At 36.9% G+C, this 25081-nt stretch overlaps 2 protein-coding genes across 2 annotated transcripts; one reads left to right on the top strand and one right to left on the bottom strand.

Moving 5' to 3' along the window:
* The first annotated feature begins 245 nt into the window (after positions 1-245).
* Positions 246-8580, top strand: LOC104592740 (cytochrome b-c1 complex subunit Rieske-4, mitochondrial-like). Its single transcript, XM_010252206.3, has 2 exons — positions 246-621; positions 7605-8580. The coding sequence occupies exons 1-2, from the start codon at positions 441-443 to the stop codon at positions 8246-8248; spliced, it is 825 nt and encodes a 274-aa protein (XP_010250508.1). The 5' UTR covers positions 246-440; the 3' UTR covers positions 8249-8580.
* A 3612-nt stretch (positions 8581-12192) lies between these two features.
* Positions 12193-16606, bottom strand: LOC104592739 (Sec14p-like phosphatidylinositol transfer family protein). Its single transcript, XM_010252205.3, has 6 exons — positions 16348-16606; positions 15251-15509; positions 14986-15022; positions 14744-14849; positions 14419-14529; positions 12193-12919 (listed from the first exon to the last, which is right to left on the bottom strand). Exons 1-6 carry the CDS (start codon positions 16471-16473, stop codon positions 12803-12805), a joined length of 756 nt encoding a protein of 251 aa, XP_010250507.1. The 5' UTR covers positions 16474-16606; the 3' UTR covers positions 12193-12802.
* Positions 16607-25081: the final 8475 nt, after the last annotated feature.

Here is a 25081-nt window from a genome sequence, read left to right as displayed (position 1 = left end):
TTCACTGTTTCTAGCCAGAAGCCCAAGCAGACTGTAGACCTACCTATTCATGGGCCGGGCTCGGGTTGGGCTTTTGCCACGCTGCCTTCCTGCCCCCAGTCATAGACCCGTCACCCTACCAATTGAGCCACCAGTCACGGACTAAAATCCCGTAATTTGCCCCTCCCAACGGGGTGTTGATATTTGTCCACGGGTATCGTCGAAGTTGGGTGATTTGGTAAACACATTTTTTTCCCTTCACGCGCGTACTGGTAGCATCGGCAATTCGAGACTCCCTGTCCCTTTCTTCTCTGGTTCGTTGGTAAATCTTCCTCTTTTACTTACTGCGTTTCCTTCTCTCTCCTCTCCTCTCATCTCCTCTCCCCGGCGAGCAATCGTATTCTATAGTCATATTTTCACTCTTTTAATAGTATTCAAAACCCTAGGAAGAGCAGGAGAAGATGTTAAGAGTTGCAGGGAGGAGACTCTCGTCTCTGTACTGGCGTCCCAATCAGACCGCGTCGGTCATCCTTACTAGGAACCTAATCAACGGCGACGCAGCTGCTTCTGATAACTCCAAGTCATCGATCTGCTCTAACTATGGATTCCCTTCCACATCGGTTTTCCGCGATCCCATCAGAGGTTAGAGTTTCCTCTTGCCTTTATTTTAGTTTCATCTGCATATGCAGATTTAGGTTTTCATTTTGTTTCGTTGATGCTTCTTTTATTGCCTTGTTTCGAGAGTTCCTGTTTCGCTTCCTTCGATTAGTGAGATTTTAATCTGCTATATTATCTTCAGATGAAAATTTTGAGTTCTCCATTTGAAGGTGGTTTTGTTGTTATGACCTTGCCTTTGTTTCTGTTTGCCTTATGTCGTCTTTTATTTTGATTTTTTCCCCTTAGTTAGAAAATTGCACCATTTTAGAGTCTCGCCCTTTATTTATTTATTTATTTATTTATTTATTTTGATTTAGTGAGATCGTATGTTGAAGGCGAAAAGGAATGGATTTTTCACTCGTTCAAAAAGGACATATTTTGGAGCTAAAATAAGAGGGAAATCTTTCATTTGGGTTGTTAGAGTTTTGGAAATTAAAATAGATAGGAAAGAAAAAAAGAAGCTACTATTTTTCGTTTAATCTTTATGAATTCCAACGTTTAAGACATCAGCTTGGGTTTAGTCCTCGCAGATCATTCAATTGATGGTAAACTTGTCTTTAAGTTAACGTCTTCCAATTGCGCATGGTGGGTAGAGGGGGTGATCGGAGGATTCGTGAAAATACCAAAGACAAAGGTTCCATAGTCGATTGTCCTGCGTATGATTTTGGGTTCCAGCCGGGTTATCTGGATATTATCTCAAACCACGTGATTGGTTAACTGTTTCAATTAGATGCGGCGTTTTTTTTTTTTTAATTTTGCTTCGTCAAAACTCGTCTGTTTTTTTTTTTTTGACGTGACATTGCATGCATATAACCTGCGCCACTTCATTTTTGGTCAATTGTATATTAACTTATTTGAAGTTACATTGCATCCATATAACCTGCACTACGTTTTTCTTTGTCGATTGTTTATTAATTTGTCTGACAAAGAAGACTAGCATGGCCTTTTACAAGAATCTGTTGAAGCAGGATTTTGAGTTATTGATCAGTGGAAGATGTTATGAATCATACATTGGATATAGGTTCAATGCAGTATAAAAGGGCCATTATATTGGATCACGTGGTTTAGGAAATACCCTTCTAGGATGCCATATTCCTATTTGATTTATTGTCTTTGATGACTCTAATGTACCGGAACTGATATATTACAATAGGTGGATTAAAACCTGATATATAATGGTATTGTCATAAATGCTTTATCATGTATGGCAATGCATACGTCTATACCAATGTAATGGTCAACATCCTTCTCAATTTAGGGATGGGCACTTGGGCAGATTGTTAAGGAAATGGATTTTGTGTCTTCTTAAACACATTTGTGTGAGGACCTCCTTGATTTTCACAGTTTTGGTTATTAGGGTAGTGATGGGGGATTGAATGGGGCAAACAGATAATAGTGATGAGCCAATTAGAACATTGAATGTAGTCTTCTGATAGTTGGAGAAAAAATGATTATGTTGATTTTACTCTGAATTTTCCAGGATAATTTCCTTCTACATGGGTTCCTGTAGACAATGTTCTTGCAGTTATTTTCTAGCATGTGGAAGTTGATCTTGCCCTTCATTTGGTTCCTTTTTTTCCTTTTCACCCACAAAGCCTCCGTAGAGTCATGTGTTTTCTTATTAGAATGTAATAGATAACAGAAAGAGAGGCAATGTTGCTCGGGATACTGGTTGAACAAAAAGGAATTCAATTCTTTTGTCACTGCCATGTATCATTTACTACTCAAGATGTTGAACTTGTCTGATGTGTTTTCTTTGAGCATGGATCTGCTGCTGAAGCTTCTGCATAACATGATTGGATTAGGATAAATTAGGCATCTCTGGGGGCATTTGGGCCAATACTCCTAATCTCCTATAGACATTGATTATAAACATGCTCCAGAGATCCCATGTCAGCCATTCATGACATTTCAGCATCATGTTTTGCTGCTGAAGCTTTAGTAGCAAACCTTTACTCTTATCCCTTAATTCATTGTGTGTAACGGTTCAAGTCTTGTTCCATTTATGTGGTTACTCATTCATTGAGTCAATTTTCATCTGTTCTGAGTGAAAACAAATGTGTTGTGCGCAGCTTTGCTATTTAGTGCTACCCCAGCACTCCTTCACTTGTGTTGTAGAACTCTTATTTGAGAGAATAGACTGTCATTTTGGAGAATAGTTTCCATCTGACTTATTTCACAGGCAAAACTCAAAACTGTCACGAAATATTAATTTTTTATAGATACTGTCATGAAATATCAATTTAACTAGAAATGTTGTAGAAGTAGAGATTTTTCTTGAATTGTTATCCCATGTATTTTCCTCGATAGTACGATGAAATATTTGTTCTCCACTGCTTATTAATCTTCTATTCCCTTTTTAGTGACATGCTTCTTAACCATGCTTTAATGAATATCCAACATGGGTTACTTCTAAGCAATGTTTTGAAAATCGTAATCGTATCGTAAATTGTAGAGAAAGTTGAATCGAATTGAATTGTGAATCATATCGTAAATCGTAAGATTATTTATATTTTTTATATACTTGTCAAAAAATTAGCTATAGATATATTAAAAGGACAAATATATATAGGAAAGTGACTTTCCCTTATTTTTAATCTATATATACCATATATGTACCTAAAATAATAGAACTTACCACTTATATAATAGAAACCTGAGATGATATAGTCAAGTTTGACTTGAAAATCAAATAAATCCACATATAATGGCTCGTTAACCTAGATATTAACAAAAACTCAATTTCTAGTCTTAAAAAGAAACCCCTTGACAAAACTAGATATTTACTAAAACAAAACAAAGTAGAGAACTAATTCTTAATCAATTTATTTGAATAGTAGTGAATCGTAAGATTTATGAATCAAATCGTAGGATTCAAACAAAAGTCGTAAGATTTTTGCAAAGGAGGATTCGGACATAAGATTTGAATCGAAACCCTTGGGGTTCATGGTTCAATTCGTGAATCATATCGTAAATCGTAAGATTTTGACAACATTGCTTCTAAGTTCAAGGGTCTGTGTGGATGCTTATCATTATCATCATCCAAGCCTTCTACAACGAAGTAAAATTTGTGTTAACTCCCAAGAAGGGAAAATAGGTAAAACATGCAAATTCACTCTAATTGGAATGTACATGTGTATATGCGTGTAAAATTTACATGCTTGTTCAATGGCAGCACGCTTAAGAGGTGGCTAGATATAATATTGAGTAAAATTATATGTAACTTATATACATGTATATCCAATGGCATACTTTCATAAAGTTAAGTATTTTATGGTATTCCCAGAACAATTCTTTTTCATTAACCTTTAAGAGAAGATAACCCCAAATGGAACAGAATGGAATGGCAAAAAAGGATTCATGTAGACATATCATGAAAAAAAAAGAAAAGGATCCATGTAGACATATCATGAAAAAAAAAGAAAAGGATTCATGTAGCCGACCCCATATAGTTGGGACAAGGCTTAGATGATGATGGACCCTAAACTGCATTTCTACAATATCACTTATAGCGCAAAATCTATGGTGCATTCCATGGAAATTGCTACAACATAACTTAAATGTTAATGAACCAGTGATAAAAGCAATACGTCACATTAACATCTTTAGCATTGTTAAAGTCTTTAATGATAAGAACATCTTGTGAAATGTGAACCAATGAAAAGTAGACCATGTTATGTCTATAATGTGATTGGTTGAAGTTTGATGTAACATTCTGTAAAAATCCTGAAATGAACCATGATTGGACCCTTTTACAGAGCTAATTCTAAGATTGGCAGTATCTATTCTCATTACCCTTTGTAACAATCTCCCAGCCCTGGTTACCTCCTTGACAGCCTTCTATGTGTCAAGGTTAGAGCTAAAAGGTAAATGTTCATTCAAACTTTTGAGTCTGAGGTTTTTTTTTTTTTTTTCGATTGATAATAAAAAAGCAAAGTTCAATGTAAAGATTCCTAATCAGAGCTTAACAAAGTGTGCCAATGATTAGAATACTGGTTTATATTTGGTGGAAGAAAAGCATTATTGAATTTTATGTCTGTTTTAAGTGCATATAAGACCATCTACTGTACCTGTAAGAAGCGATTGCTGCAAGTTGAAGGGGGCTAGAAAGGCTAGGGGCAGATGAAAAAGGACGTGGGTTGAAATAGTAAGATATGGTTTAAGCACTCATAATTTAATATGGGTATAACACAGCATGGATTGGTGAAACAGGATTCATGTAGCTCCATATAGTTGGACAAGGTTTTGATAATGATAATGATGATGGTGATCTATATGATGTGATGTTGAGAAAAAGATTTATGTTTTTGGTGAGGGAGGTATTGGGCATGTCAAACTTGATAATGCCATACAGTAATTTAGTATCTGATTTCTGATTTAAGTCTTTTGTCTAATAATTGATGTAATATGCAATTTTTTGTTATATGGATGCTAACTTTTGGGGTTTGAGTGTATGTTGTTTGTGATCAAGTATTTAATATCATGGATTTGACTTAGATCAGAATTGTAAAAACTATATAAATTTTGGATTTTAGGTAACTAAAATAGGAATTTGAAATATAATTACAACTTACCAAAAAAATTGTGAAGTATAAATCCAGCCTTCACAAGTTGAAAGGGAAATTTGAATTCCTGTAAAAACCTATCGAAAAAAATCTTATAAAGGGAAATTTTCTTTTCCGTGGAAAGGTTGGGAAGAAGAGAAGGAAATTCATCTAGTCAATTGTGAGCAAGTGTGCCTCCCAATAGAGGAAGGTGGACTGGGTATTAGGAAGTTGAAGTTGTTCAACTCTGCCCTTCTCAGCAAGTGGATCTGGAAATTTGCCTCAGAAAGAACAGCTTGGTGGAGGAATCTATTAGCTGCAAAGTTTGGGGTGGAGTAGGGTAATTGGAGGTCTTGTGATCCCCCTTCAAACTGGGGCTTCTCCTTGTTGAAGGGCATAATGAAAAACCTTCCTATTGTCTTGGAAGGAGTAAACTTTAAGGTGGGTAAAGGTGACAATTAATTTTTGGAAGGACCCTTGGTGTTGGAGAGTCCCTTGGCTGAGGCATTCCCCCTCCTGTTCCAATGTGCTGCTAATCATGATGCCTCGGTGGCCGATTCCTACACTGTTTCTGAAAATGGGATGATTTGGACCCCTCAATTTAGACGAAACCTGTTTGACTAGGAAGTGGATGAGATTGTGGAGTTGTTGGAGGTGTTACAGGGCAGGGGATAGATATTAACTTGGAGAACGAGTGGAGCTGGAAGTGTGAATGGTGATGGCTGTTTCTCAGTCAATCTTTGGCCCTCAAGCTTAGCAGTTCAGGTCTTATGAGCTTCCCTTTCAGTCAGATCTGGAATCTGATCAGTCATTCCAAATCTAATTTCCTAGTTTGGACAATGACTCTAGATAAGTGCCTTCTAGATCTAATTTGGAAAGAAGAGGTGTTCAGCTTCTGGGTATTTCTTGTGGGTTTTGTGGGTCTCAGACGGAATCTACAAATCACCTTTGTCTACACTGTCCAATCTCCTCTCAGGTGAACACTTCCTGAAAGCTGTGGGAATCTGCTGGGTTATGCTGAGTACTGTTAAAGACTTGTTGTGCTGTTGGAAGGTTGGGAGCCTCAAGAAGAAAGGAAAGTTGCTGTGGAATTCTATTCCACCAGCTGTTCTCTGGTCCATCTGGTCTGAAAGAAACAACAGAATCTTCTATAACAATAAAAGCACAAATGAGTTAAGTGCAAAGGGTGGTGAGCAAGCTGATCTCTTGGGGTTCTGCTAACCCTGAATTTAAGCACCTGAATGTGCCTCAGCTGCTCAGATCTCAGTCCCTAACTCCCTATGGAGTCTGTAATTTGAGTTGATCTCTGTGGAGTCTGTAATCTGATATATTTCTGGGCCAGTCCTCTTCTGGCGAGGGCCCTGTTGTATCTGTTCTTTTGTTTCAATAAAATTACCTTACCTTTCAAAAAAAAAAAAAAATCCTATAAAAAGAAGTTGAAAGGAAAACCTGAAAGCTTTGTGAATTAGCTGAGAATTGTCCTCACAGTTACTGGTGAATGATGACTCTATTAGTAGACCATTGATTTCTTTCAATTAATTGTACAGATCCCCATTGATTTTTCTTCCTTGAACAGGAGTTGAAATTTGCTGCAAGCAGTATATCAAATAATATTACCGATTTATGTGAGGATACATTTTTTTGTTACCCCTTATTGTAAAAGAATGTTTATCAATTATTGCCGTGAGTTTGCAACTTTGTAGGATATCTTGACTTTGTTGCCTCTGGGAAAATAAGTATATAAAGGGTTGTACATTTGGACATCTTCAGAGAGTGTTATTGATTTCCATGAGTAGGCATTGGATGTGAATCCAATACCATGGTTCATAGTATTGGACATATCGCATTGTATCTTAAGCTCACCAGAACACTAAATACAGTGAGTTAGGAGTCTTAGGACATCTGGCCACTTCTAAAGGAAAATACTCTTCCTGTAGATGTCCTGATTCATTTCCTGATTTTTTTAGCAAAGTGTTTCGGCCATTTGAAACATATGATACATAATTTTTGCATATCGGGCATATTGATACTTTGAACCTTTTTCAATACAAATAGTCCTTGTCTGGTCTTGTGCTTTAGGATTCTTGCAGTCTCTCTGATGTTTTCTAGCTAATAATATGTTGTTGCATTCTGGTGGCGATGTTATTAATCTTTGGAGAGTCGAACTCCAGACCTTGGATCAAATCTTGCCTTAACCTTGCCACCTACTAACTGTTTACCGTTTAACTTATTGACAAAAAAGGGTCATTGGAATGTGGTAGAGAGTGTTGCCACTGGTGACGTACATGCAGTATGTGATAGAGAGTGTTGTTTGATAAATGGTTGTTTTATATTGCCAGGGTTTGCCACTGGTAACGTACAGGTAGTATGTGATAGAGAGTGTTGTTTGTCTAATGGCTTTCTGATAGTTATTTTATATGGCAGGGTTTGCTTCTGAATCACTTGCCCCACGGCATGACTATGGAATCATATCAGACATTCCTGCAACTGTAGCTGCTGTGAAGAACCCAACTTCAAAGATTGTGTATGATGAACACAATCACGAGCGCTTCCCTCCAGGTGACCCTAGCAAGCGGGCATTTGCCTACTTTGTCTTGACGGGTGGGAGGTTTGTGTATGCCTCACTCATCCGACTCCTCGTTCTCAAATTTGTGCTGAGTATGTCCGCCAGCAAGGATGTTCTTGCACTTGCCTCCCTTGAGGTTGATCTCTCCAGCATTGAGCCAGGGACCACTGTGACTGTCAAGTGGCGGGGAAAGCCAGTTTTTATCAGGCGCCGGACTGAGGAGGATATAAAGCTTGCCAACAGCGTTGATGTGGGATCCCTGCGGGACCCACAGGAGGATGCTGCCAGGGTTAAGAATCCGGAATGGCTGGTCGTCATTGGTGTCTGCACTCATCTGGGTTGCATCCCATTGCCTAATGCTGGGGACTTTGGCGGGTGGTTTTGTCCTTGCCATGGGTCTCACTATGATATCTCGGGCAGGATACGAAAGGGCCCGGCACCATACAACTTGGAGGTGCCCACTTACAGCTTCTTGGAGGGAAATAAATTGTTGGTTGGCTGAGGATTGATGACTATCCATCCCATCCTACTAGGGTGTGGGATAATTGGAACTTTGATTTTACCTTGGGCCTTTGGGTGGGTGGGGGGGGGGGGGGTCCTTTTTTTCAAGGCAGCCCCGCTTTTACCTTGCTGTTGCTGGTCTTGTTTAATACATTTTACATAACCTGGATCATTTACCTGCTGATTGAGTTGGTCTGGTTTTGAGTTCTGAATAATGTTGCTAGCCTTTAATGGGCGTATGTGCGCTTATGATTTTTGGAGGCTATTTTGTTCAATAACTCAGGAAAGTATACTGTATTTTATTCCCGTTTCTATCTTATTACATATTATGCATATCTAATACATGGTAGCAACTGTGGGGGTACTTTATTATCTCATGCTGTTGAATTTGGAGACGAGTGCAGCTTTGTCACTTGTGATGAGGCCGAGGGTCTTACTTGCGAACCGTCAAAAGACATGAGAGTCAAATTAATTATAAAAAAAGAATTTTATGTCTTAAATGATATAGGTTGAATTCAATCTTTTTTTTTCCGACAATAAAAGTAAGGGGCTACATAAGACGTGGGGTAGCACGTCCCCACAAACACTATAACAAATAAACGCCAACGGCCAAGGCAACTTACAAAGATTTAGAGATACACAGATATCATCCGGCAACTGGGTTTCATGAGCATGATGAGCCAGCCAATTCACAGTCTGATTTGCTTCTTGGTAAACATGCTTGTAGATGATCCCCTTTCCATTGTTCTTCTTGAGCTCACAGCAGTCTTGAATGATATTCCTTAGGTTCCACGTGCATGGACTGGATTTGTTAAGACAGGGAATCGCAATATTGGAATCACCCTCAATTATGATAGGAAAGTTTGTGAAATTTAAAGCTAAATTATGGACTTCCCAGGCAGCCCAAGTTTCCGCCCTATTGATGGAGGTAAACCCAATTTATAAGCTTTAAAATCCAAAATTGCACCCAAGTGATTCCTAGGCAAGAGCCGCAATGGTGCACATACCGTCCTCCATCTGAGATGCATCAAAATTAATTTTAATCTCACCAGAATCCGGGGAATTCCACCTTATGTATTTATAGTCTTTGGTTAAACCATCCCCATTAGGCTTATTTGAACATTCTTGAAATTCCATAAGCGAGTTGAGGACCTTTTCAATGATCTTAAAATGAGGAGTTGAAAGATTTTTATAAACCTTCAAATTTCTGCTCTTCCACATACTATAACAGGAAAATACATTTTTCCTTTTGCCAATAAGCAACAAATTCTTTGAAAGGTCCAGCCACCAATCTTTTAAGGATCTATCTTGATCATTGTTTGATGCCTATCAAAGTATGCATTTATTGTATTTATATTTTATTATAATTATTTGAAATTTAGGTTTAGTATTATTAATGTATTTGTGGGATGCATAAGAGTTTAACTAATATATCCAAACTTACACAAATCATTCCACTACATCCATGTATTAAACCTTGGTCAGCACTCAGAAGATGCATACATACAGATGGCTTATCGTGATGCAATGCATGCTGAATCACTAAAAAGGTTAGATTAGTCAGCCAGAAAAAAACTGAAAAATCGAACGAACTGATAAAATTGAACTAAAAATTACAAGTCAACTGAACCGACCACTATACGTATATTTATATATGTATTATATTATAAATATATACTTATAATATATAATATATTATTTATTATTTATAATGTGATATTTTATATTTATTATATAAAATACTATGAAAATTGAAAAACCGATAAATCAAACCGATGATTAACTGAATTGATTGACCGGTTAACCGATTGGCTTCTATTCAGTTTCAAATAACCGGTACCACCAGTTCTGTTTGAAAAAAAGGCACACGTACCTAACGGTTAGCACCCCTACTCGGCAAATATCTTGGTTTTCTAAGGTCATAATCGAGTTTACGTATTGAAATGCATTCCGATTTTTATTGTTCTTCTATCTTTGTAATTCCTTGACCACCTATAAATAGTCCAGACTTTGTATTCGTAAATACCCACCTACATACATGAATCATGGGTATGTAGTCCGTAAATCACATATACAGCAGGATCTCATCTACAAAAGATGCAAGTAAATTTCGAGGTCATCTTCTAATTGCTTTTTTCTGATACATGCGTTTCATTTTGTTCATGGTTTTCAAAATCGGACTGGATCGGAAAAAATGGGTTCCCGTTTCATTTAAAACTGTTTTTTTTTTCAAAACTGTTGATTTTGGTCAGTAAACCACTGAATTGGTTAACTGTTCGAACCATTCAAACGGTTTTGACCGTTTTTCAATTTTTTTTATTTTTTTATCAGAACAGGTCGGCCGTTCGGGTTAAACGGTCAGATAATTCAAACCGATAACCGGACCCTGACTGATTCGTTTTTAAAAACCATGATTTCGTTAGTGAATGAGATGGCTGTCGCTACTTTGTTATTCATTGATTTGCAAAATACATGGCTTGAGAAAATGAGGAATTCTCATGGTGGTACACATAATATTATCAAAAGGGTTAACATGGTTATCAGCTCTCAACTATTCTGCAAACAAATTCCATGATAGCATTAAGATTTGTGTTGCAGAAGGCTACATTGCTAATTAAACGCAGATGTTCACCTGGACGGAGAAGTTTTGTGCATTTTGTTGAAGTTGGAAATCCAGGAACCGACACTTTTTTGGTGGGCTTTGTAAATCTGATGGTCATTCAACGTTTTCAAATTCAACTGAATCCACAGACGTAAAGTTTATTTTTTGGGAGGTGCTAGTTAGGGACATCACTTGGGAGTTGGGGCAAGTCTAACAGCTAATATCTAAATCACAGCTGAAATTTCAGGCACCCCAAGGCTCAAGTTGTACTTGTGCCTCATTAAACTGGTGCGCCTCACTATTGGCCTATCAACTTTCTCTCCCTCCTATATTTGCCAAATATTTGGGGACACCGATGACTTGTAGATGACTTAGCTGACTCGGCACATTCACATGTTTTCTTGGAAACCATTGATTGCATGTGGGCATTGGGATTTGGGCCCATTTGCTTTTCGGAATGTTATTTGGGTAAATGTAATTATCCGAGTAAGTATTTATTGGAAAATACTTATTTGAGTATTTGTATTTACCCATGTTTTTCAAACTGTCATTGACCTAGACAGTTCGACCGTTTGGCCTGCGAACTGTTCAGGCAACCGGTTTCATTTTACCCCAAGTCCAATCTCTGGCTAAAAACCGTTGAATTGGTCATTGGCCCAAGCAGCCGGACCGTTGACCTATTTGATGGTTTTGGCTGTTTTTTTATTTTAATTACTGTTTTTTTTTGTCAGAACGGGCCTATTCAAATCGGAAGGTCAAATTGTCGACCTAGAAACCTGTTGCTAGAACAATTCCGGTTCTAGGTCATTTTTGAAAACATTGATTGACAGCTTTCTGCCTAGGTGAAAAAGTTACTTATCCATGTAGGAGATGGGTATCACTTGCCCGATACACCCAAGGAAAATAATTTTTCTATAAACCCCACATAAATCTAAAAAAAAAAAAACATGAATATCTTGATCAATAAAAACCAAAATCCCATTAATCAACTTCCCCCCCTAAAATCCCAAAAAAGAACAGGCCCTTAGGGTAAGAAGGCTGACCCTCCAACCAAACCGACTTGAAATTTTTTACCCATTTTTCTGTTTGGCTGTCTGGGGGAGCTCTCATTTTATGGTTGATCATGCGCCCTGGTGTGGGGTCAACCAATGTTTGAGTTGCCATCTAACGACGGGAGCAACATGGCCGAGTTATCCACCAAACCAAATATTTTGGATTGCGATCCCAAGGATAACGAACATGGGATATGCAGCAATCTTATCGATTCAAAAACTCCACTGTTTATTAAATCCATCTCTAAATGATATCTCTACGCCTCCATCTGGTTAAAGCGAATGCCATGGATCCTTAACATTGGACTAAATATATATAACTTTTGAATAACATTACAATGAAACATTGTAGTGTATCCCAATCAGCTAGGCAGTGACAGACCTATATTGTGGCTCAGCAGGAAAAATAAATATAGTTGTACATTAGATAAAAAAAATAAAAAAAAAATGAATTTAAGGCTGTATTTGGAAACAATACAAATGAAGTGTAAATCCCGGTTCAGGGTACATTTGCACTTTGGTTCACTTTTACCTATGTTTGGCAATATTACATTTATGCATTGACAAGTGACAGACCAATGCATATTTACATTGATAATAAGATATAAAAATACATCAATAAAAAAAAGTAAATTTGCATTCAAGTGAGCTTTCGATAAAAAAAAAAAGCATATGCTTTATTGGAATTCATGTTTGCATCCATTACAGCTAAAAGTCTGTTTGGTAAGAAGATAAATTTGTCGGTGCAAAACTAACCCAATTTTGAAATTTATATGAACCATTTTACACTCTACATATTTGCATTGTTTCCAAACGTAGCCTAAGGAGGAAATAAGCGTGGAATACAGCCTCGAGGTAATCGATACAGAGAAGAAAAGTTTTCACCGGGCAATTCTGTCATTTAGCTTTCTTGTATTGGAACCAATGGCAGTTTACCTCCGTATATCTCTGGGAGCTGGTTCTCATCAATATCTTCAAGCAGAGTTGATTTTAGCTTCTTGCTTTCAATAAATACTATCTGCAACATGAAATCTTAAAAGTATAAGCAAATGTAAGAGGAATGCGATACGAGGCTATTAGTGGTGCAAGTCGAGTCGGGAAGGTTCATAGTATTGATACGATATGCTTTGCATCGTATTGGTTTTCAGGGCCACTAGTATGCCTAGTATAAAGATTTACAAAATTTCAACTTTTTAAAACAGTAATATATGGCAGATTTACAAGACTTCAACTTTTTAATGAACCAAAATTCTCGATGATCAAGGTTCAAAATATCATACACGATACACCAAAATTGTGTATGGTGCATTTTAAATGGTGGGTACTCTTTATTTTTATTTTTCAGTTTGATATTTTACAGATAGGTTTCTTAGGATGAACATTACCACTTCGAACTGTTAATATCCCCTAACTCTCAGTATTTCACATTCCTGTGACCTTCAATACCAATATGATATACACGATAGCTTGCGATACATATTGATACTTTGAACCTTGATTCCCATATTGAATAATACAATTAATTACCTAGGATCAAGCATTCATAATGAGGGAGAAATTAAAGAGGATGTTGCTTATACAATTATAGCAGGCTGGTTAAAGTTTGACAGGTGCATCTGGTTTGTTCTTTGCTTGCCATCATATCAATGAAGCAGAGGAATATTTTATATGACTGCTATAAAGTTAGCAATGTTTCATGTAACAAAGTGATGGTTGATCAAAATAAGAGAAACTAGGATGCTAAGGTGGATGAGTGGAAGAAGGCTCTAAAAGAGAAAAGGTGACTGGTGCAAGTAGGAGGCTCTAAAAGAGCAAAAGGCCAAAGAACACTAAGCTCAAGTAATATGAAATGATTTTAAGGACTAACAATTAAAACTTTTGATCGAGTTGAGGTTTAGCAAGTTTGATTTGCATGACATCCATGGAAGCTGAATGTTTCAACCTGATTGAATAGGTTGTTCCACGCAGGACTGAAATATTACAAAAATAATTAAAAGTAGAATGATGTTCAGACATCGCTTTTTCCCCCTTCTTCACACATATGAAATATTAAAAACCTTCTTATGTTTCCTCATAAAACCCTCTTATGTCTTAATTTTCTCTATTAAAAATCGTTCTTAATTCTCTCCCACCCCTCTCTCTTCAATAGTCAATGTTTATAACATTTCCCCTCACCCATTAAATCCCTTATTTCCTATTAAATATCTTTGAAACTCTGTTAACCCTGTCTAATAAAACATGGGTATGAATTAGATGGGTTGGGTGGGGTTAAGGGACAACCCTAGACCATAAGACCAACCTTGAACAAGGACCTTGGCCTGGAAGAAAACTGATGCCAAACCTAAATTTCCCAACCCAAAGCTATCCAAATTTCTGTTCAATCCCATGCATTTACATGGGTTTGCTTACTTTAGTACAAGATGAGAACAACGTATTTTTTTTAAGCTAATTGGTCAGTCACAGGTAGCTTGGTAATAAAGGCAAGTTTTGATCCCAGGAATGGGGTTTGGAAATTACCTTTTTCTTCGTGTTGTTGTCAATAAATGGGTAAATCATCTTCCATGCCTTCAAAAATAAGTAGGGCACATTTACTATACACAACTTGCCAAGCCTTTCTGGGTAGCAATCCTGCCATTGCAACAGAATTGAACTACATATTAGTAGATTTATATAATTGTATAGGTCTGCTGCAAACTTGAATTCTGTTAGTGTGTAGCATTGCAGCTGCAATAATTACATGCCTTCATAAAGAGCAAATGCATGTTTCTGCTAGCCAGGCATTACAAAAAAGAGTATCCACAGTCTGGAATTCAGAAGAAAAGTTGTGTGTTGGAGAGTTAACCTGCAAGATTGATAGAGCTGCTAGGTATCCACGGATATCGCAGTTTGAGTATCCCCATCCTTCAATATCTGCAATGCTGAGGAATTTTTCCTCTCCCTGTGGCATCCTGCAATAAAAAGGCAATTAGATAATACTAATAAAAAAAATACACAGAGAAGACTACAAAACCTGGTCATTCTTTTGCTGTAGTCTATATCTAGAATGACATAGGAAAGAAGAAAATATAATGAAGAATAAATTACCTTGAACATATTTTGTCCAGAGTGTAGACTGCAAAACCTGAAATAAAAAGAGGTTACTGATTTAGTTGAGGTTCAATTGTTCAAATCTTAATCTACTTTTCATGTCAACACCATTTATTTTGTGATTGGCACTTAAAAATTTATGCTAACTGTGGGAAATGCCACTGGGACTAGGCTTTATGTTTTTTGGAAATCAAATGGGTGACTCAAAGTTGACTCTTGGATCTATCTTAAAAGAACCTCAGAAATCTATGTAACAACATACGCTTCAACTCCTCTAAACCCCCTTTGGTCTGGAAATGTCTGGCACCAAAGGCAACTACTATTGGGCGCCCCTTCTTGTCCAATCCTTGCATAAAAGCTTTATTCTGAGCCAGTTGTTTTGTGATTTCTGACTCAGAAATGAAACCATTAGGGACAAATGTTCGTCTCCATTTCAGGTACTTGAGGAATAGGGCAGAGGCCTTTTCAATGTCTAGATCACGAGCACGCAGAAACCTTCTAATCATCAAATCATCCACTTCCTGCATAGAATGTCAGAGTTTACGAAATAGTAATGATGCAAGTTGAGAAGTAAGTACAAATAAAGCAGGAAAATCCAACACAACCACTGGAAAGATCAAAATGACATAACACAACAGACTGTTGGACATCAGACAAACAAGGACCCCCCCCCCCCCCCCATTTTCAGAGACCAAAGATCCGTCTCAGGAGTCTATACGCCATTTACTCAAGAATATGAAAAAGAAGATGAATAAAAACATAACAGACAGAAACAATTATCTATTACCATAACCAAACCAGAGCACAATATACCTTCAGAAAAGGAAAATAAATCGCAAAACTAGAGCAAAACGAACACACGAGAAAACATGGGGGTGAATAAGAGAAAGAAACCACAAACCAAATTAATCCATCAAATCTATAACTTGGTGCAATTAAAGTTCCCTCATTAAGATAACACACACACACAAAGGAAACTGAAGGGCGAAAAAAGAAAAATAAAAAGGAAAAAAAAAAGAGCAGGAATAACCAATAACATTCGTAACGACAGTTTATAATACTAAAAGATTTAGGAGTTCTTGAATTGGAGTAAAAAGGTAATGATTAACAGAGGGCAGCTTTCCACCAAAAAAAAGAAACAGAGGGCAGCGAAGAATGAATACTAATTTGAAGAAGAAAGCGGAAATATTGCACACGGGAAACAAAAAAGTGAAAAAAAAAAGCACTTCCAAGATTACAATGCAAATGCACACACAGAAAAAACAAGAAACCTATAAAGATGAATAATACGGAAGAAAAACTAAACAGGCAAAAATAGAAAAGTTCACAACATTTTGGATGAAGTAGAAAAAAGAAGACCTTTGCACTGGGATCCTGTGTTTCAACAAAAACTCGCATAATACCCACTTTGTTCCGCTCTATCATCTCATTGTTTCTCTTGCCATCATCTCGATCTTTTGAATCTACTGCGTCTTTGGAATCCATTCTTGAAGAATCTAAACAAATTCCTTGCTCATCCAGAAATGTAGTACCTTCGGCAGAAACTATAAAGCAGCCCAGCTACTTCCAAGTTTCAACAATCCAATTTTTGAAGGAACAGAGAGAGAGAGAGAGAGAGGAGCCAAAAACGACTTAACGACTTTAATAAGAGAAAGCCAGCTCGAGGAATGAGGACGGACTCTAGTACAGCAGTAGCTGCAATGGAAGCTTCAGCATTCAATACTAACCCACGTGCCGTTACTTGTCGCCTGTCAACCAAAGTGTTGCAAACCCAAACCCTCTGTTCATGAGAGAGAGAGAGAGAGAGAGAGAAATTATGGTTTCATCCACCGACTACTTCTCTTACAAGTTTGTCTTGCTCCGCTGTGAACCCTCCAACCTCTTTGCCAAAGTTTACAATTCAGGGACAATCCTATGAGAAGAAGGGATTATGGTAATTCTGATAATCAACAAGGAATTATGTTTTATTCGTTAAATATAACAGTTTGAAATGTCAACATTAATAAGCTTTTAAAAAACAAGAGGTATATATTAGTAATTTTCTCAAATATTAGGATATTTTAGCAATTATTTTTATTTTGTTATTTGTGTGGTGCAAGGGTTTCAAAAAAAACACTGGTTTGGTTAACGATCTTTGACTTTTTAGAGATTGACGTTGACATATTTTGTTATTTTTATTATTTATTTATTAGGTGATGGGTGTAGTCGTCTCGTCGTCTCGTCGTGACCAGTGGAGTGGGACGAACCAAGTATTAATGCTCACACCTATTCTGTACGACTATCTCCGACCTGAGTTGCATATCTGCTACACGCAAGACGCTACAGCCGCACATCCGGAATCAATCCTTTACAACATGTAGGAAACGTATTCTGGATGAGCGGTAGATCCGGTGACCCGATGAGAAGTGACAAATGAGGAATAGTAAATATTAAAATATAACCCTAAACCCTCACATGGGCAGCACACGTAAAAGAATTGCTGAGAGTATATATCATATTGTAATCCTTGTTGTTGTTGCGCCATTCACCTATGACCTTATTATTATAATCTTTTGTGGATGTTTTGTTTTTATAAAAAGAGGAATGATGCTTGGTGTAAGCATCACTAAAATAAATGTTCATCTATGCCAATCTCGTTCCTTAAGCCATTCTTTCTTTGTGGATTTGATAGTTGACACACATATCTTTATCAAATATAATGCAAATACTTGTTTTGCGTTAAAAAATAAAACCACTTTTACCACTGGTTCTCAACGTAAACGGTTTGATCCTCCGGTCTAAATCTCAATTAAATGGTTTTGGAGTTTAAAACAGAATCTAAAGCCATGATCAATTCTCGAGTCAACTGGTTCAACCATCCAGTCCAATCCAATTTTTAAAATCATGCACTTGCCGCTCAATTACATCATCTAAAGCAAAGCAAAGACTTGGATCCTAAGACCCATAAAATATAAAACAGACAAGTACGAACAGGCTCGATACAATTTTTTTATTTTCATTATAAAATTATAAATATTTAAATAATCCACATTCTATACATCAATGCCAGTTTGTAACTGACACCTATCCCAACAGTATTTTAGTGGAGATATGAGGGTGAGACAAAAATGGATAGGCCCTACAATAGAGTTTGGTTATGGGTAGGCCTAAAATCAGATTGGGGAGCCAAGGCCCAAAACCCCTGAATTAATTTGGATTTGCTTGCGAACAACAGTCAAATGCAACGTTTACGCCCTTCTGATTGTGGATCTTCCGTCACTTGGCCGCCCTCAGTTGACGAAGCACACAGAAGCGTTGATTCTTGATATTTTAGGCTGTTCCTGGATAACATGTCTGTGCTGCGACCCCCTTTTTTTCCCTTTATTATTATTTTTTTTCAAACTGGGGGAAGGCATGAGTTCAGAGTGTTTGTAATTTATCCAAAAGAAAAAAAAAAAAAATGTGGACAAAGTTGACTTTGGTGGTTCGTGATTCCTGAATCCTGAGTATCTGGTTTTTTGGTTTTGAGAAGATCTCACACCAAAACAGTAAATCTTCGTTTGAGAGACTCTTATATCAAATCAAATTGTTTTATTACAAATTAATCTAATTTTTAATACGGTTTGAATCATTTTATTGGGGTGGAATTTATATTTATGATTTAATTTCTAAAATTCAAAAATCGAATCAAATTTGAAATAATCCCAACTCAAACAGAACTGTCAATTTCACTTTTGATTCGATTAAATAGTCTTAGACCGTATAATGAATACCTCTAATCATGATTAAAATTATAAATGTAGGATGTTAAAACAAAGTGAGGGAGAGAGAGAGGGCAGTGTTTAGTAGATAATAGAAATATGGGCCAGATGGTGAATGATGGGCCTGCCGACACTAAACAAGGTACGGATTCATAAATGAGCCTAGCTTAATTTGAAAGAAAAAGGAAGGGAAAAGGTAGAGGTTTCCTTACTTTTTTTTACCACCGTAGGGTGGTTACTGGTTAGGCATACATAACAAATACAATTCCTTCCTGCAATTACTCTCTCTTAAATATGTAACCGTAACCATCCATGGAGTTGTCTGCTACTCTCGGTCCCGGCACTGTGGGCTGAATCATAGATTCATCACCATTGTCCATTGTCATGGATGCTCTGGTAACTCTACTCTCATCACCATTGTCCATTATCACACAACTTTACAACATACAAATAAGAAACATCCTTGATATGTACTAACTTAGGGGTGAGCAAAAAAAATCAAAAAATCCAACCGATTAAAAGAATCGATCTAAACCGAATCGAAAAATCGATCGATTTGATATTTTTAAAAGCTGAAAGTATCGATTTGGTTTCGATTAACCAATCCAATATAGAAAATCAGCGATTAATCGAATCGATCGGTATACATATATTTTTATATATTTATGTATATTATATATTGTAACTTAATAAATATGCATTGTATATAAATGTATATTTATAATATATTATATATTATTTATTATTTAGAATATAATATTATATATATTTATAATTTTTTATTATATATTTATATAATATATATTGTAAAAACTAAAAAACCAAAAAACCAATGAACCGAACCAGTCAACTGATTAACCGACTGACTTCGGTTAGGTTCCAATTACCAATTTTCCAAAAACCGGTACTACCGGTTTGATTCCAAAATGCCCCATGGTTCGGTTAACCGAACCATGGGCACCCCTATGTACCATTGTGTATCAAGTTGGAAGTAGAGGTGTAAATCGGGTCGTATCGCGTCTGACACAATTTTGAGCTAGCCTGGTATGATGGTTCATGGGTTGTGCCAGGTTTGGGGTTTTAGGTTTGTGAGCCAGGCCAATACAATACGATTGAGCGGGTCGTGCCAAACTAGGGGTTTTAGGTCCATAGATTGAACCGGCATGACACGACCGAGCGGGCCATGCTGCTCGCGGCCCAGCCTGACTTGAGGCTTGGCCCATGGACCAGCCTAGCCTGTGGCCCAACATGGGCTCGGACTATGTCAAGCCAACCGTCCAAAATATCACAGGGGAGGAAAACATAGCTCAGGACAGCCTGCGGTCCACACGCGGGGCATACCGATCTGGCCCATCATAACCTGTTTTACAGTTTTAATTTGGAAGGTGTGTGGGTAGTGTTTTGTGAGTAATGGATCTAATTTCTATCTTCGCCGGACTTTGGAAACAATCGCAAGGATTTATTGTTTCCCTACGCCTAAAGGCAAGAGGTAATATGTCTACAGATTTGGTTGTAAGAACTTTCTGGACTGTGGGACGTCCCTGCACAAGTGCATTAGGTTGGACCGTTAAATTGTCTATTCGGGAAAGCCCTTTGGCTTGTATATTAGCCCTTAAAGTCACTGTAAAATGTGTTTGGTATCGTTGCCGTTACTATTTGAAATGTTTTGGATTGATGAATATATATTGGTATATATAATTGTTATTTAAGGTTATTTATGATTGAAATAAACATATCTTATACTATACACATGTGAGAGGTTGTTTCTAGAAACATGATCAAATTGGTAATTTTTAATTTAGAGGAATAAAGCCTGATCATTCTAACTGAAGTATATTAATTAACTCCAAATGCAAAAAAATAGAAACAATAATAGTATTAGACCTGTTCATAGGCCGGGTAGCCCGATGGCCTGGCCCGGCCTGACTCAACCTGCACTCCGGTCGGGCTTGGTCATGTAATTAGGTCCGCAGGCCTGACCTCGGGCCTAACACAGTAAGCCCGACTGTGTTTTGGGCTGGGCTTAGGATTTGTCAAAAAAGTCCGGCCCGGCCTGATTCAGCATTATATATTTTATAAAATATATAATATGTATTTTATATATTATATAAATAATATAACATTTATTAAAATATATATTTTATATTTATAATTTAATATATACATTTTTTATTCTTTTTTTTCTCTCTCTCTATTCAATCGCTTCAATAGTAGTAATAGTATGGACTAAATTTCGGGCTCGGGCCCAGGCCCAGGCTTCGGGCTTTTTATGAGGGCCAGGCTCGGGCCCAAGTTATAGGCCTGATGGTTGGGCTCAGGCCTTAGAAAAATCTATTAATACAGAGTAAAAGCCCGGCCCGGCCCAACCCATGAACAGGTCTAAATAATATCAAATACAACCTAAATTATAACTGAGACTCCTTTCACCACCCTGGGCTCGGTTCAACTTGATAGTGAGATCTGCGAATCCTGAGGCCCATCATTAATATACGATCTTACCCTCAACCCAACCCAACCCACCCTTACCTTTTTCTCCCAACACCCTTGTATGTGGATCTTGTGTTCTATTCTTCGATTCACGACAGAACCAGCACAATTATGAATTAATGAAGGGTCTTCATGCTGTAGAGCAAAGAGTTTAGTAAATTGAACAAACAACCAACACCTGTGTCGCATCTAACAACCTCTCTCAGGAGGACTATTTGAATAGCTTTTGATCGTCATCTCAATCTGACCGTTCTACTTGTTATCACTGCTTGATTTGATCAAGATGAAGCCATCATCAAATACCTCTTTCTTGTCCTATTTCTTAAACTAGAGAATGACCACCCACCACCCTGTGCTAAGTATTAGTACGGGGTTGATAGTAATATCAATTTTGTTTGATGCTCATTGTAAATTTAGGTTAGTCTTTTATTTGATATTCTTTTCTGAATATGAAGGAATCAAATTGGCCTATCATTCATTTGTTTTCATCAATATCCGGGATGCAAAATATGGCGTGTCAATATATCAAATTAAATCATCCATGATATGCCCATATCAATTTAAATTGCTCAGATGTAGAGTCATGTGGTGTGCCCAAATCATTCAAAATTCAAATCATTTTTATGACACTTCACATGGAGTAGTCATAACATCTTAATGGGAAGCAAATCGCTGGGCAAAATAAGATAGAAATTATTGATTTTAATGATTACTATTTATTTATCATAATTAATATGGCGGGTATGGGTATTATATAGGTGGGCAAAATAAGATAGAAATTATTGATTTTAATGATTACTATTTATTTATCATAGAAATTATAGGTCTGTAGTTGAATTCAGAAAGTGATGCTAATTTACGAGCGGGTATGGGTATTATAGGTGGAGGTATTTATAATTTTGAATTATTATAGGTCTGTAGTTGAATTCAGAATTTTGAGGTGGAGTGCAGTCAATTTATCCCTAATTGTTATAAGAAAGAATTATCACTCCATCTTGTGTACTGTACAGTAAATAAATCATTCCATTTATGATGGACCACCTGCTTTATTTACCTTATTAGACATTAAAAGCCTTTTCTACTAAAATTTATGCAGAGAGCATGTTAGAGTGAAGGGTAGGACAGTAAATATCTTGCTTATTATGGTTAGTATGCAAGATTGTCTATGCTCTCTAACTCTAAGGCCAGAGAACTTATAAAATTGGTTTTCATTTCAATCTCAACCAACCTCTCACATTTTCTTAGCTCGTATTTGCTAGAACTACTATCACATTACTTTCTAGGAGAAGAATTAGAAATTACAAATAAAGTAATAACTTAGGTAAAGTTACCGGTTAGAAAGCACGAAGGATAACAAAGCTTCTCTTCGATTTGTGAATGCCCAATATTTTTACATATTAGTAAATTTTGTTTCACGAGCACTTGAATCCACTGTTGTCATTGTAAAGTTAGAGTTTATAGCATTTAAAAAAAGAAAAAAGAAAAAAGAGCTATGCTTGGAAAGCCTTGCTTTAATATATAGATAATAAGGTTTGGGATTTAATGGGAAGAGAAATATTAAAAAGAATTATGCTTGGAGAGCCTTGCTTTAATATATAGATAATAAGGTTTGAGATTTAATGGGAATAGAAATATTACAAACATTGACCATTGGAAAGAGAGAGAATAATCTTATTAGCAAGAGTAATAATGGATTCATTAGAAACAATTAACACCTAATAGGATTTTTATTTGAATAGTGGATACTGGATAGGTTTTATTAGAGACTATTAAGACGATAGAGGGTTATCTATTTTGACTTTTTATATATTTTAAAATTTAATTTAAAAATTAACTAACTACATGTATGAGAAATGAGAGGAGGAGCTTTGTGTGAACTTTGTGGCGAGAGAACCCCTCACCTTCTCCTTTCCTCTTTCTATAGCATTTGGGTAGCTCTATGGCGATATTTGCACCATCATAGTTTGGTGGTTTCATCACACTAAGCATAAACTTTTCATTCACCCCTTTTGTGATTTGTCATGAGTTGGGCTAAACGGTAATTGTATATCGGGCTCAGGTTGAGGCAAATCTGCTCCAAACCTGCCCCATTAGAATGATTTTTTTTTTTATTTCTTATAAGTGTTGTGATGTGGGCGTTGGCATAATGTATTTGCTCCATTCTGAGCCTCCGACTATAAAGGTTCAAATCTTAGAAACAGTATCTTGTTGTATTTGTACGGATAAGATTGCATACATCTGTCCTTTCTTAGACCCTATATTAGTGGAAACTTTGTATTGAGCTGCCCTTGTTATATATATATAGGTTTTCTCTCTTGCTCTCTCGATGTTTGTCTCTCTCTATTCCTAGGGAGGTTTTCTCTCTTGCTCTCTTGAGGTTTGTCTCTCTTTGTTCCCAGAGAGGTTTTCCTTTGTTCTTTGTTTTTTCCCTTTCTTTGTTTCTCCTTTTTTTTTGTGCTTTTCCCCCCTTCTCTCTTGAGCTCTCTGTTTTCCCTCTCCTATATTTCCTCTCTCTCTTTCTCTTGAGATCTCTCGAGGATCACCCCTTTCTTTCTCTGTTTCTCTAATCTTTTATGCTTTTCTTTGTTTGCTTTTTTTTTGCGGGCATTCTGACGTCCTAGTTGACCGAGATAATGCTAGATGACTGAGATAGTGCTCCGACGATAGTTCTCTCTCTGTTTCTATGTTTCTCTGGCGTCCTAGATGGCTGTAATAGTGCTCCAACGTCATGAGTGGTAGATTCAGTTCTCTGGCTTTCCGGATGACAATTAAAGTTTTCTGGCATTTTTCGACGTTGTGAATGGACGTTCCATTCTCTGACATTGTAGATGGACGTTACAGTTCTCCGGCTTTCTTTGGAAAACAGCTTGCAGTTAACAGTTCTTCGTTGTGCTGGATGGTAAATACAGATGATGCGTCTTATAGTTAGCAGTTCTTCGGTGTGCTTACAGTTTTTTGGCGTGATTGGAAGTTACTATGACTATGTAACCTCCTCTATCAGTTTTCGGTTTGGTTAGTAACTCCTGTCAGTTTGCTCGCCAATTATGGTGGTTTGGAGATGCTCTTATTCACTTCTATTGGTAATGTTGATTCACCTTACTTTGGTTGCAGAAGTTTTTTTTCTGGTTCTCCTATTTCCATCTAGTCGTTTTGTTCTTTTGAGAATGTATCTATGTTCTTTATTTGACCTGGTTGGCATCTATTTGTACAAATCTCTTGAATGAATGAAACATGATTGAAACCTTCAAAAAAATAATAATAAATGACAGGTGTTTATAACAAATATTCACAAAATTTCCATAACAATATACATATTGACATTGAAAAAATTGACAATATAGCCTTTACTAAGAAATAAGAATAGAGCAAGGAGCACATGTCCGATGGAATATTCATAAAACTTCTATAGTAAAACCCCCAAGTTATGTGAGACTTCTCTCTTCCTCTTTTGAATCTATCTTGGTCATCCACGCCAAGAGGTCCTTCAATCAGATTAGGTGGTCCATTTACACGTCTGTTTTTTTTTTCCCTCCTGGAATGGTCACTCTCTCTTGTATTTCTAACAAGTTGGGATTTTCTCCTCACAAAATCAAAATCAGTCTTCAAACTAACCTCACAGCTCTTGCAGCCATACATTGAAAACATCTCTATGTTTTTATTCATGTGAAGATGTTCCCAATACATGGATGCAAGGGGAGCATGGTGGGTGTGTTCAAAACTAACCTCACAGCTCTTGCAGCCATACATTGGAAACATCTCTATGTTTTTATTCATGTGAAGATGTTCCCAATACATGGATGCATGGTGGGTGTGAATACATTTTTGTGAAATGGTTCATTTTTTTATTTAATTGCTGCTAATTTGAC

Source organism: Nelumbo nucifera, chromosome 3 (assembly GCF_055504915.1).
Source record: "Nelumbo nucifera cultivar China Antique chromosome 3, China Antique-T2T, whole genome shotgun sequence".
Classification (NCBI taxonomy): Eukaryota; Viridiplantae; Streptophyta; class Magnoliopsida; order Proteales; family Nelumbonaceae; genus Nelumbo; species Nelumbo nucifera.
Note: the sequence above shows the minus strand (reverse complement) of the source record. Positions and strands in the feature narration are given on the sequence as shown.

What these genes read in the sequence shown, in the direction of transcription:
- LOC104592740 (XM_010252206.3), top strand. Translation starts at nt 441, where the DNA reads ATGTTAAGAGTTGCAGGGAGGAGACTCTCGTCTCTGTACTGGCGTCCC. An exon ending in TTTCCGCGATCCCATCAGAG is followed by an intron (nt 622 to 7,604) that starts GTTAGAGTTTCC and finishes TTTATATGGCAG; the next exon opens with GGTTTGCTTCTGAATCACTT.
- LOC104592739 (XM_010252205.3), bottom strand. Translation starts at nt 16,473, where the DNA reads ATGGATTCCAAAGACGCAGTAGATTCAAAAGATCGAGATGATGGCAAG. An exon ending in CACAGGATCCCAGTGCAAAG is followed by an intron (nt 15,510 to 16,347) that starts GTCTTCTTTTTT and finishes CATTCTATGCAG; the next exon opens with GAAGTGGATGATTTGATGAT. An exon ending in ACAACAACACGAAGAAAAAG is followed by an intron (nt 12,920 to 14,418) that starts GTAATTTCCAAA and finishes TTCATGTTGCAG; the next exon opens with ATAGTATTTATTGAAAGCAA.